Source organism: Arachis hypogaea, chromosome 20 (genome assembly GCF_003086295.3).
Source record: "Arachis hypogaea cultivar Tifrunner chromosome 20, arahy.Tifrunner.gnm2.J5K5, whole genome shotgun sequence".
Classification (NCBI taxonomy): Eukaryota; Viridiplantae; Streptophyta; class Magnoliopsida; order Fabales; family Fabaceae; genus Arachis; species Arachis hypogaea.
The window spans coordinates 136,825,919-136,838,057 of record NC_092055.1 but is presented as its reverse complement, the minus strand read 5'-3'; the positions used below and the strand labels follow the sequence as shown (position 1 = coordinate 136,838,057).

The following is a 12,139-nucleotide window of genomic DNA, read 5'->3' as shown; positions in this document are numbered from 1 at the left end:
TGTGGGCAATACATATATTAATTATAATCACAAATTATGCTATTTCAAATTAAATGACTTATATAATGGTGATCTCATTTATTGTTATAAATGCTAAATTGAATAAGTCATTATTACTTTTGATTTGGAATTAAATGAGAATAAAACTGGATATTATCTTTTGTTCCTTAGATAATTATCTTTTTGGATTTTAGATATATTATCTTTTGGGCTTTAGATACTATTTTATTTGGGCTTAAGGGTTTAATGGGTGCCATGCTCAAATATAAATAGACCTTCAGGGTTTCGGTCCCCAATATACCAAAGCCGCCTTTGTTGCTCTTTCCCCATCAAAAGAGTTGCAGTTCAGCCTCCTAGGAATACAGAAGGCTTTGGTTGAGGAAGATCGAAAGAACCACAAGATCCAAACTCTTCCAATCGTATGATTCATGTTTATGAATTCAGGTACGCTTCCGCATTATGTTATGACATATTTTTGGTGATTCAATATGGATGATCTGGGTTATTAAAATTAATTTATTCTAACAAAACAGGGATTTATTATGAAATAAATAACACATCCCTATCGAAATTTAAAGGTAATAGACCAGCTTCAACAGGCAACTTTTTTTTAAAGCTAAACTAATATTGAAGTTATCTGGTTTGAACTAATATTTCTCGCTTACTATATACTGAACCTAATCTTTAAACATGTCTAATCTAATTTAAAAATTGAAAGATATGTATAGTATTTTGTCAGTATCAAATTTCGTTTGAAGATTGAAATATTGACGCCTTAAATTCATTTTTTTCATTATTTTAAGAAAAACAATTTAAGAGCAAGTAGAAATTATTATTTTTGGTTAATTTTTTAGTTATTAGTTTAATTTTTTTTTTAAGTTTAGTAATCCAATAAAATATTTTTATTTTATAATTTTAGATATTATTGATTAATTATTCACTAAAAATAATAATTTTTTTTATTTTTTAGCATTTTTTGTAATATAATAATTTTAACTCTTGTTAAATTACGCGAGTATGGTTTGTCTCGAAGTTTATCTTTATGATTTTTAGTGTTAGAAAGGGTAAGGAAGAGTAATAAAGAAAGAATTTGTTTGTATTCAAGTTATATGAAATGATACGATATGTAAAAGTATTTATACGTCTTAAAAAAATCAAAATAATAAAGACGTAATTAATACCTTATAATAAATATTCAGATATGCTAAATAATTCTAATAAATACTAATTAATTTTAATAATTCTAACATTTAGTAATGTTTAAAATGTAGAAAAGGTAGTGTTACACTCTTGTGTTTAGTACATATTAATCTAATTTTATTTATGGAAGTTTTGTTATTTTTAGGAATGTAATATTCTTATTTATATAATAGATATTTATTTTTTAAAATATTATTTATATACTAAAATTAATTATTAATATATTTATATATAAATATATAATTTAATTTATTTTTAATAATATTTATATTTTAATATAAATTTTATACTGTCTTTAGTAATTAATTTTAATCAATATTCTGAAAACCGATTTGAATCGGTCGGTGGAACCGGTCGAATCGCGAACCGTTGATAAATACGATTCGAACAGAAAATAAAACTGACAGATTTAAAAACCGACATTGGACCGTTAAATCGGTCGGTCGAATTGAACCGTGACTCGGCCGGTTTTTAAATTTTAACAAAAACGTTGCGTTTCATCGTGCAGAGATGGGCGACCCTAAATTCCCTGATCCATCTTCTCTCTAGTCTCCACTCTCCAGCAACGCGAAGCAGCAGTCTAGAGTCCAGACTCCAGCCCCAATTCGTCTCAACCTCATCGAAGCCCCCGGTGCAAGTCCGTCCAGCCACCGCCGCCATCCCAACTTCGAGCTTCTAGGGCACCGGCGCAACGTCCTTCCAGCCACCGCCGTTTGAGCTACGAAAATCGAAGCCACCATCGCCGGTCTCGCCTCCTGCCTCCGTCGCGCAGCCACTTCCCGCCGGCGCCAACTCTGTTCCACATCACCGCGTCGGCCACTGTCTTCCCAGCCACTGTCCCCAGCCACTTCCACACCACCGCCAGCTCTGCCCTGTTCCAGCCTTCCAAGATCCAGCTTCTAGCCCTAGGTATTAATTTTTTTTGTAATAATAATTGTTGAATAATTATTTTTTGTTACTCTGTTGCTGCTTTTTTTCTAATTTCTGAATGTGAAATTATGAATGGAAATCAAATAATTGATTTTGTGTTGTTGAAATTATTGCTAAAAATGAATTTGTTATTCTGTTGCTGCCTTTTTTATTTTCTGCATGTGAAATTGTGAATAGAAATCAAATAATTGATGTTGTGTTGTTGAAATTATTGCTAAAAACGGATTTATTTCTTTGTAGCTATCATTGGAGCCATTCACAGTTTCACAAACCACTTTGGCCAAGCTCTCTACTAAAGGCCAAGAAGCTCTTTCTCAAGCAGGCAACATTGTTGAACAGGTTAATAATACACCAAAGTATTAATCTGGGTTGGTGTTGTGATTGGTGTTGATGTTGTTGAGGCTTTTGTTTGTTTTGCAGACTGTTGTTTAAATCAGAGTGGTGTTGGCATTTGTTGGGGAGAATAGAGCACTGCAAGCTAAGGTTACTCATCTACACTGAGGATTGCTCAGCAGCGGCTCCGGAAAGAGCACGATTGTGTCCTTCATAGAGAGATTCTATGACCCTTCATGAGGTAAAGTTGCATTCTTGTTAAGTTACAATTTCTCACTTAATTTGAGTGATGGCTAAGTAGAGTTGCATTCTTGTTTAGTATGTAGTTTACTTGCTTGTTAAAAAAATCTGGAACTGAAGTTATGCATATTAATTAAAGGCCATATGATATGGTATGGTATGTTATGTGACACTAATTAATTGAAGAAATTGTGTGTAGGACAAGTTTTGCTAGATAGGCATGATGTTAAGAGTTTGAAGCTAAAATGGTTGAGGCCGAAAATAGGAGTAGTGAGCCAAAAACCGGCTTTGTTTGCGACAACAATTAGAGAAAACATACTCTTAGAAAGATCTTATGCTGACCAAGTTGAGATTGAAGAAGCTGCAAGAGTAGCCAATGCTCATTCTCTCATTTATCATTATTTTTTTTAATTAAGTGAAAGAAAAATAAAAAAAAAAGTACTATATGCACTCTGAAAATAAGAAGATAACATGGATAAAAATTATGTGTAAAATAAAAAAAATAACTATAAAAAAATGAAAAAATTAACTGATATTATATTTTTAACTAATTTTAAGATGACAATTATGTTAATACTATTTATTAATAGCATTAAGAATTTAAAATAAAAAAGCGAAAGTTAGACATCAAATTCTCTTTTCTCTATATATATATTCTTATAGATTTTTCTCTCTATATATATTCTTATAGATTTTAGGTAATTGGTTAATGTTGAATTAAATTTGGAAAAGCCATATTGCGTAAGTTATTTTAAATTTTATTTTTTTAATAATTTTTTACAATTATTTATTTATTATGATCAGATGATTGGGCTCAACCAGTGATTATCTCATTGAAGTCTAATTTGATAAATATTGTCAACACCCTCAAATAACAGCTAGACTTATAAGTCCGAGTGTGCGCGTTCATTCTCGTTCACACTCCCATCGTTGAAGAAGAAGAAGAAAGTTTGAAGGAGATGGTTTCAGAGGGTCATCCCTACAGTCCAAGGGACTTGCACCTTCCCGGTTACGTTCCCTGCTCCCTCTCTCAGTCAAACATTCTCTCTGTCTTCGCATTCTTCACCTTCCTCCTCGTTTCTCTCACTTGGATCTTCTCAGGTACCTCACTCACATTTATTTCAATCAAATCTTTCAATTTTGCTCAAAATGAAAACCTAGCAAATTGTTTGTTAGATGGTTACATCTTATATACTTCTTTTGTGTTCCTACTACAAAATGATTACAATTGAGCCTATATTATTACTAATGAAAAATGATCTAAGCAACACACACCAATTTTTAAGAGCTCTCAAAATGTTGCTCATGACACAACATGTTGGATTTTTGTCAATGAACCTTGTTTGCCATTTGTCACAATAGTTAGATCCAGTTTCGAAAGCTCTTTGGTAAATGGATGATTAGTTTAGGATGTAAGATAGATATATTTATGCTACAATAAAATTTACTAGGTAGATCTATGATTATCTTTGGTCTGCTTGTTATTGAAAAAATTGCAAGAAAGAAAGAGAGAAATTTTGGTCTGGCTGTAATTTGTTAACTCTATGGTGTGAACTTATTCAATTGTTAGTTAGTTCCCATGGCAGTACATTTCTTTACAGTATGAGGTTGACCTTTGATGCAGACGTTGAAATCTTGGATTTATAGAAGCCAACTTGGTAGTTTGTGGTTTCTCTCTGAAATAAAATCATTTATTACACTTTCAACTCTGAGAAATCATCTTAGGGTTCCTGATTTTGTTTACATTTCTTCTGTGGTACTCCTAGGGCGGCTACCTAAGAAAACAAAAACTGATAGACTGTTGATGTGCTGGTGGGCATTTACGGGCCTCACTCACCTGATTGTTGAAGGTTACTTTGTTTTTGCACCAGAGTTCTACAAGGATAAGACTGGCTTCTACCTAGCTGAAGTTTGTGAGTAGTTCTTTGACTTCTTTCACACCACACAACCCTTACATAAAGCATTGTTGGAATTTCGCTTACGTTTCAAATAAATCTTCAGTTTAAGTTGATGAATGTTTTTTATGAAACATTTAACAGGGAAGGAATATAGCAAAGGGGATTCAAGGTATGCTGGAAGGGATGCAGGAATTGTTAGTGTTGAAGGACTAACAGCGGTTTTTGGTGGTCCAGCTTCCCTTCTAGCAGTGTAAGTGTTTTCTTAGTGTGCGTTCTAGAGAACTTTTCATTTGTGTAGTTTAACTCTGCAGTTGCTATTATGGATGACAGGTATGCAATAGCTACTGGAAAGTCATATAGCCACATACTTCAATTTGCCATCTCATTGAGCCAGCTATATGGAGTTGGTGTATATTATATAACAGCACTCTTGGAAGGTGACAATTTCGCTGCAAGCAAATTGTACTATTATGCGTACTATATTGGAGCAAATGCTTCTTGGATTGTAATACCCTTGATCATAGCCATCCGCAGCTGGAAGTATACTTGTGCAGCATTTAAGGGACAAGACCAGACAAAAAAACATAAAGTTCGTTGACCAGGCATTTTCAAGTTGTTAGTTAACAATGATGTCAATTAATTGTGTCAATCAATTGGGGTGGATGCATGGTAGTTGAGTTAGGCAACAGGGTTTCAAGGATTGGGTCAGTTAATTTGTGTGATCAAGTTAGGGGGATATGTCCCAAGAATTGTGTCAAATGATTCTCTTAAACTACATTTCTCGACAATACAGGTCCGGATTGTGATGTGAGAATTTGATGCTTTTAGTTTTGAACTATATTTTTTCCCTTATTATTCACATGAAATTTAACGCTGGAAAAAAGCCCATGCTAGAAGATATAAGCATGGTGCTTCTGCTACCTGTAGCTATAATTGCTCCACCCATTTCCTTTACTTTTGGATAGAGAAAATATTTGTTATCTTATGCCAGAATTTGATCTTAGCATTGAATTTTATAGAGTGAGAATGGTTCTGACTTCTGATGCATTAGTATTGCTGCATCAAGTGAAGCATGTTTACTTGAATTGTACTGTACAAGTCTCAATGGATCCATTGTTCAATACAAAAATACGGTCTCTTTCATATACTAAGACTTTAGAAACTAGCTGAGTGAGTGTTATGATTTTTAGTTTTTTACTTTCAGAACTTCCACAAGTTGTGAAGGAGGAGATTTTAATCAACTGGAGAGAACTGTTTGTCAAATCAAAAATCAAAAGGTAATGTTCCTTGGTAATTATCACCCCAATGGTTGACCAACCACAATCTTTTTTTTTTTTATTATTATTATTCTTTTCTACCTAAAGAATGGTGCACTTAAATTTGACCAACGAAGGAATTCATTGTCAAACTTAACTAAAATTTACTTATTTTGGATGGCAAAGGATATTAATGAGTCTTTTTTAGTAAACTTGGTAAGACTACAAATTACTCTATATTTGGAGAGGAGAATCAAACTACTGATCTCATGAAACTTACAACATACGGAACTAATCACTAAGTCACTAACAAGATAGTTCACCCTACTTTGCCAAACATATCCTCCATATAAAAGTCCAACTCACCTCTTTCAATCGGTATTACTATGCTTTATTAATGGTAGAAGGTAGTCTGGTTGGTGAAGAAAACTTGCAAAATAAGCAACACAAGCACATAGCCGTATTCCCCTTTTGGCTCTGCCGTGTTCCATTGTTCATACTTGCCAATGTAAATGTAAATAATTATCATATTAATTACTAAAATAATAGTATTGTTTCAGCATTAGCCTTGTTTATACGATTCTCTATATTCTCTCTTTTCATTGAATTTCTTTAGGACATACACTCCTCTAATATCCAATCCAATCCAAAACTTCTCTCTTTACAAAAATGGGTTCTCTGCTGTTCTTGCTTTTGGTAATTTTTACATTGTGCAATGATGCTGCTGCTGATTGCTCTAATGGAGACTGCATGGTTTGTGTTTTCCACCTCAACTTCTATCTAATCATGCCATCTATTTATGGTTTTTTGTTTTTGTCTTATTGGCTTAAATTAAAATATTTGATCAGCTTCTTGATAATTGCTCCTCCAATGATGACTGTGGAGCTGGGCTCTATTGTTTCTCATGTACGCTTGGATTTTCAGGCTCTAAGTGTGTGAGATCATCCACCACAGATCAATTTTTTTTTTTTTTTTTGGTCTTGCACCACAGATCAATTTAAGCTCATAGTAAGATGCTATTTATCTCTTTAGAATGACTTCGTGATCATTATTCATTTTAGAATAAGAATATTGTGCCATAGAAATAATACTCTAGAATAAATAGTGTCCTAATATATAAATCAGTTTTGGAATGAAGGAAGCACAGAAATAAATATATTAGTCAATTAGTGCAAATTTTTTTAGCATTATTCTTTCATTTTCTCTTTACAGTTTGCTTGTTTTTCTTCATAACATGCATATTGTCGTAAGGTGAAGAAAACCGGAAACTCATGACTATTTATCTTCATCTGTTGTTCATTGTTTGTCTCTCTTTTTTTTTATCCTAACAGAATAACTCTCTTCCATTCAACAAATATGCATATTTAACAACACACAACGCTTTTGCAATTGATGGAGAACCTTCTCAAACAGGAGTTCCTCAAGTAACCATCACTAATCAAGAGGACAGCATAACGCACCAGCTAAGTGTATGCCATTAACTGCTAATAACTTTTTGTACATGCTTGGGCCATCTTTAGTTCCTTTTTGGGACCGTGCCCACAGGGATACAGAGACACAAAAATTTGTACTGTATTGTGTTTGGTTATAGGTAAAATTTTTTAAAAAAGAATGAGGACATGCTACAACACAAGAGTTTTTTTTTTTGTATCCACTGTCCGATCAACCAAACGTCTTGTCCTCTATTTCTATTCAACTATAATGAGTATAATTCATGGGTCACACTTTTTAACCATTTGTGTTATGATTCTTTCTTATTACTAAGCATAGTTTATAAGGTCACAATTTTTGTTTTTCCATCATTGTCTTTCATTTGTAGAATGGAGTTCGGGGACTAATGCTAGGCATGTACGATTTTGATGGAGATGTTTGGTTATGCCATTCATCTCAAGGCCAGTGCCATGACTACACTGCTTTTGTATATAATTGTGTAACTATTTCTCACTAGTTATGTTTTCTTTTTGACCTATTCTAATAAATTAGCACCTTTTTATACTAGTAGGAACCAGCTATAGGTACATTGAAGGAAATTGAAGCTTTCTTATCAGCTAACCCATCAGAAATTGTCACACTCATATTGGAAGATTACATTCATACACAAAACGGATTGAAAAAGGTCTTTAGTGTCGTCGGCCTGAAGAAATTTTGGTTTCCGGTTACCAATATGCCGAGAAACGGCGGCAATTGGTCTCTAGTGAGTGATATGGTTGCTAAAAACCGAAGATTAATTGTGTTCACTTCAGTCAAGTCTAAGGAACAAAGTGAAGGCATTGCTTACCAATGGAATTACATGGTTGAAAATCAGTGTATGAAAAACACCATCTATTATAATTTATAACCCTTTTCATTCTTAACACGTACAATGTTCTTGCTTGATTCCATTCTCAATTTTCAGTTTGGTGATCTTGACTTAATGAGTTCCGCAGATGGAGATGGTGGAAGAAAAACAGGTAGCTGCCCAAACAGGGCAGAATCATCAAATCTTGATGACAAAAGCAAATCCCTAGTGTTGGTTAATTACTTTCGTTCAGTTCCGCTTAAGCCAGTTACTTGTTCAGATAATTCGGCATCTCTTATTGACATGCTGCAAACTTAACATGGTGCCGCCAGCAATCGATGGGCAAATTTCGTTGCCGTTGATTATTACAAGGTAGGGGGAATAGAAATAGTTTCACTTTTTCTCCTCTTCTTTTTTTTTTTAAGTTGTTAAACTACTAATTTTGGGTTATTGAACAGAAGAGTGAAGAAGGAGGATCGTTTCAAGCTGTGGACATGCTAAATGGGAAGCTCTTATGCGGATGTGATAACGTTGATTCTTGCGTGGTAAGTAAAGTGATTAATTCCACTCTTGCTTTCTAAAATCGCAACAGATTAAACATATTGAATCTTTCATTTTCAGGCTGGGACTAGTTCACAAGCTTGCTCACCACATTAGGCAGTGAAACAAAAATTGTCCATTATTGCATGCCATATAGTTCCATTATCAACCTCTACAATTTTTGTGCAAATATACTTTCTCAATATCATATCCTACCAATGCCATTTACCAAGAGAATCTTACACGTCTTTTATTATATAGAAGAAATTAATTCATATACAATCTTAAAAGCAGCTTCCAACATAGACTAACCATATAACTCAAAAAAGTAAGCGCAACCAATTATGGAATTTGTTGGCGTTTGATTTTTGCGTCAGCGAGCCTTTGGATCCATAATCTCAGAGAAAACAGTCCCAGACAAAAACCTATCAGTGTCCTTATTACCATAACTATTATCTCCACTACTACTCATCATACTCACACCACTACTCTTGTTAAAGTCAGAAACTTGCCCAACGCTGGTTCCACTACTAAACATGTCATCACTCTCTTCTCTCTTCTCAACCGCACGATCCTCCTCATCATCACCATCAGGCATCCCAATCCCAATCGCACGGTCACGCTGCTCCGCACTCTCTTGAAGCTGCAACGCAAACTCCAGCATCCAAACGACGTCGTTCATGGACGGCCTCAGCGTTCCATCATCCAACAAACAACTAACAGCAATCTCACCGAACTTCCTCAAACACTCGGGAGCAATAGAGCCTTTCAAAGCGGGGTCCACAATCTGACCCAACGACCCGTTGTTCCAGCAGTGTCTCGCCCAATCAACAAGCGATACCTGTTTCTTCTCAGCCGTACGGATCAGAGGCGGCCTTGCGCATAGTATCTCAAACAACACCACACCAAAAGAGTACACGTCAGACTTCTCCGTTAAACGCTGTCGTTTATAGTACTCCGGATCCAAATACCCAACGCTACCCTTCACTACTGTGCTCACATGGGCTTTAGTATTACCGGTAGGCCCAATTCTCGATAAGCCAAAATCAGAAACCTTAGCTACCCACTTATCATCCAACAAGATATTCGTGGTTTTCACGTCTCGGTGGATGATCGTGTGCTTCGCGCCTGTATGAAGGTAGTGTAGTCCACGCGCTGCACCGATGCAGATCTGTAACCGCTGCTTCCATTTGATGGAAGGGTTTTCGGTGTTGTAGAGATGGTCGCGGAGGGTTCCACGGTCCATGAAATCGTAGACCAGGATCATCTCGTTGCTCTCGTTGCAGTAACCGATTAGCGAAACGAGATGAAGGTGGCGAAGCTGCGAGAGCATCTCGATCTCGTTCATGAACTCGTGTTCTCCCTGCTGGGATCCTGGCTTGAGGCGCTTGATGGCGACGGGGGTGGTTCCGCCGTCGATGTAGCCCTTGTACACGTGGCCGAATCCTCCGGCACCGACGATGAAGAGGTCGTCGAAGTTGTTTGTGGCGGCGCGGATCTCGACGAGGGAGAAGTGGCGGCAGAGATCGGAGGGGAGTGAAGATTTCTGTGTGCTGGTTGACTTGGTCGTGGCGAAGGAGAGTGGGCCCCACTTGGAGGTGTTGTTGGACTTTGAGTCCTTCAGGATAACGCTCGTCTTTGTCTTGTTGCGACGGCTGAGGAGGAAGAAGGCGATAGCAGAGAGCAAAACGACGCCGCATGCTGCGCCCACCACGACACCGATTATAGTCGCCTTGTTGCTGCTCTTTGAGTTGGTTGACTTTGGCGGGTTGCGTTGACCCGGGACACTGGCCAGGTTCGGGTTCGGCCCGGCGAGGCTGTTCGAAGCGGGGTCACTAATCTTGAAGATTTCAAGGCCGTTCAAGAAAGGGTCGCTGTACCATACGAATGATGAAGGATGCATTTGGAGTGAAAGGTTAAACTTGTCTTGAGTAGTCCCTGGGATCGTAACTGCATAGTCTCTCTGTACAGCAATTCCCTTTTGTTTGCTCCATCTTAGAACATTGGCACGGTCCTCCGCCAACTGGCCTGCTATGTAGATGTTGAACACTCTGTCACCGGTTTTATTAATGCTTGGGTCTAGCTCGCAAAAGTGAAGCCTGAGCATGTAGGTGAAGCCAGAATCAACAGGAAACTCCCAGGTCAAATTTATCATTTGGTTGAGAGTTCCATTCTTGCCCATCTCACGTGATGTTCTGTAGAGTTCAATGGGTGCTTCATAATCAGGACTCACAGTGATGTTCATCTTTCCGGTCTCATTAGCGAATAGCATATACAGAGCACTTGGCGTTCTTAAATAATCAGCATCATCTCCTGCCCAATTCCGGAGCATGCCAGTATCAGCTTTAGGTGAGATTGTGTTGCCGCCAACTTTGATTCTGTAGTCTGTCTGCAGGGCGCTACTGTTTTGCATAGTGTATGCGGCGCCTGGCTGACCCACAAATACAACTTGTTGTCCGCTGGGTTCAGTGAAGTAGAGATCAGTGGGCATGGCCACCACTTCAATTCCATTCACAAACGCGTAAGAATTTGGATGGGATGTGTTTGGAGTGAAGGTTAGGTTGATCCTCTGCCCATCATCCACGTTGATTATGTATTCTTTAAAGATGGTGTCCCTGTTTGCAGCATCGGCGTTGAGCGAAGCGTTGAAATCCTTAAGGAGTGTGAAGCCCTCGGATTTGACCGTGAAGAAGGCGTTATTACGGTCAAAGCCAGCGTAAGAAGCAGGGTAGAAGAAGAGACGAACAAATTTTCGGCCAACTGTGACCGGGAAGGAGTAACTGAATTCAGAGTTAGACAAGCGAGCACTGGTATATGGAACTTTGTTCGGAGAAGCTTGTGTGGCTGGTTGAGCAACGATGGTTTTTGTGTCTTGAAGACTTAAGAACTTTGAGTCTATGTCTCCGCTCCATGACCTTTCACCGTCGGAGAAATTGCCAGTTGAGCCACAGTTGACGGTGAAGCTATCAACTGGAACATAAGCTTCAATAGATATGGCCAAGTCCGAGAGGAACAAGAAAGAAAGATAAAGGAGAGTGGATATGGCAGAGGTTATGCTATACGTATAACTCTTCAAGTTCATGGTTGAACAAGGAGAGTCGAGTGTTCAATTGCAGATGAGGTTTGGAGCAAAACGAATCAGGGAAATTATGAAGAATTAATGAGGAGAGACCATTGTTCTGTTTGCTTGGTAGCTGCTAGGAAGAAAGAAAGCTTGAAAAGTATTGGGTGGTGATTTTTGAACAATTGAAAGCAGCCAAGTAGCAAAGTCTACGTGACTCCAGTGAATCAGTGACCCCGTACTTCCGTTATTTGACTTGTTCAACTTTTGAAGAGCAATCATCATCATATATGTCTTCTATTTTGTGTATATTTTTTATTTTTGATATTAAAAATTAGTTAATAAAATATAAAAGAACATACACAAACAAACAATATACAGTAATAAAAATATCATTTCTCAA

At 37.1% G+C, this 12,139-nt stretch overlaps 3 protein-coding genes across 5 annotated transcripts; 2 read left to right on the top strand and 1 right to left on the bottom strand.

Annotated features, from left to right (window-relative positions):
• Nucleotides 1-1,698: 1,698 nt before the first annotated feature.
• Nucleotides 1,699-5,439, top strand: LOC112782579 (probable 3-beta-hydroxysteroid-Delta(8),Delta(7)-isomerase). Of its 2 annotated transcripts, none has more exons than XM_025825032.3 (7): nt 1,699-2,109; nt 2,371-2,469; nt 2,551-2,704; nt 3,582-3,804; nt 4,470-4,616; nt 4,743-4,851; nt 4,932-5,439. In XM_025825032.3, exons 4-7 carry the CDS (start codon nt 3,663-3,665, stop codon nt 5,197-5,199), a joined length of 666 nt encoding a protein of 221 aa, XP_025680817.1. In that variant the 5' UTR covers nt 1,699-2,109; nt 2,371-2,469; nt 2,551-2,704; nt 3,582-3,662; the 3' UTR covers nt 5,200-5,439. The 2 variants fall into 2 exon arrangements, with proteins under 2 accessions (XP_025680817.1, XP_025680816.1); XM_025825031.3 differs by having other exon boundaries at nt 3,508-3,804.
• Nucleotides 5,440-6,164: 725 nt separating this feature from the next.
• Nucleotides 6,165-12,139, top strand: LOC112782578 (PI-PLC X domain-containing protein At5g67130). 2 transcript variants are annotated; one of them, XM_072230746.1, is made up of 6 exons: nt 6,384-6,610; nt 7,189-7,326; nt 7,860-8,163; nt 8,284-8,507; nt 8,594-8,680; nt 8,757-12,139. In XM_072230746.1, the coding sequence occupies exons 1-4, from the start codon at nt 6,527-6,529 to the stop codon at nt 8,451-8,453; spliced, it is 696 nt and encodes a 231-aa protein (XP_072086847.1). In that variant the 5' UTR covers nt 6,384-6,526; the 3' UTR covers nt 8,454-8,507; nt 8,594-8,680; nt 8,757-12,139. The 2 variants fall into 2 exon arrangements, with proteins under 2 accessions (XP_072086848.1, XP_072086847.1); XM_072230747.1 differs by lacking the exons at nt 6,384-6,610; nt 8,594-8,680; nt 8,757-12,139 and adding an exon at nt 6,165-6,371 and having other exon boundaries at nt 8,253-8,392.
• LOC112782577 (receptor-like protein kinase FERONIA) lies at nt 8,900-11,757 on the bottom strand. The gene has a single exon (XM_025825030.3). The coding sequence runs from the start codon at nt 11,755-11,757 to the stop codon at nt 9,049-9,051; it is 2,709 nt and encodes a 902-aa protein (XP_025680815.1). The 3' UTR covers nt 8,900-9,048.

Bases quoted from the DNA above. Each gene is read 5' to 3' on its own strand.
- LOC112782579 (XM_025825032.3), top strand. From the start codon at position 3,663: ATGGTTTCAGAGGGTCATCCCTACAGTCCAAGGGACTTGCACCTTCCC. The intron at 4,617-4,742 runs GTGAGTAGTTCT...AACATTTAACAG, and splicing joins CTTCTACCTAGCTGAAGTTT to GGAAGGAATATAGCAAAGGG. The intron at 4,852-4,931 runs GTAAGTGTTTTC...TATGGATGACAG, and splicing joins CCAGCTTCCCTTCTAGCAGT to GTATGCAATAGCTACTGGAA.
- LOC112782578 (XM_072230746.1), top strand. From the start codon at position 6,527: ATGGGTTCTCTGCTGTTCTTGCTTTTGGTAATTTTTACATTGTGCAAT. The intron at 7,327-7,859 runs GTATGCCATTAA...TTATACTAGTAG, and splicing joins GCATAACGCACCAGCTAAGT to GAACCAGCTATAGGTACATT. The intron at 8,164-8,283 runs GTATGAAAAACA...TGAGTTCCGCAG, and splicing joins TTACATGGTTGAAAATCAGT to ATGGAGATGGTGGAAGAAAA.
- LOC112782577 (XM_025825030.3), bottom strand. From the start codon at position 11,757: ATGAACTTGAAGAGTTATACGTATAGCATAACCTCTGCCATATCCACT.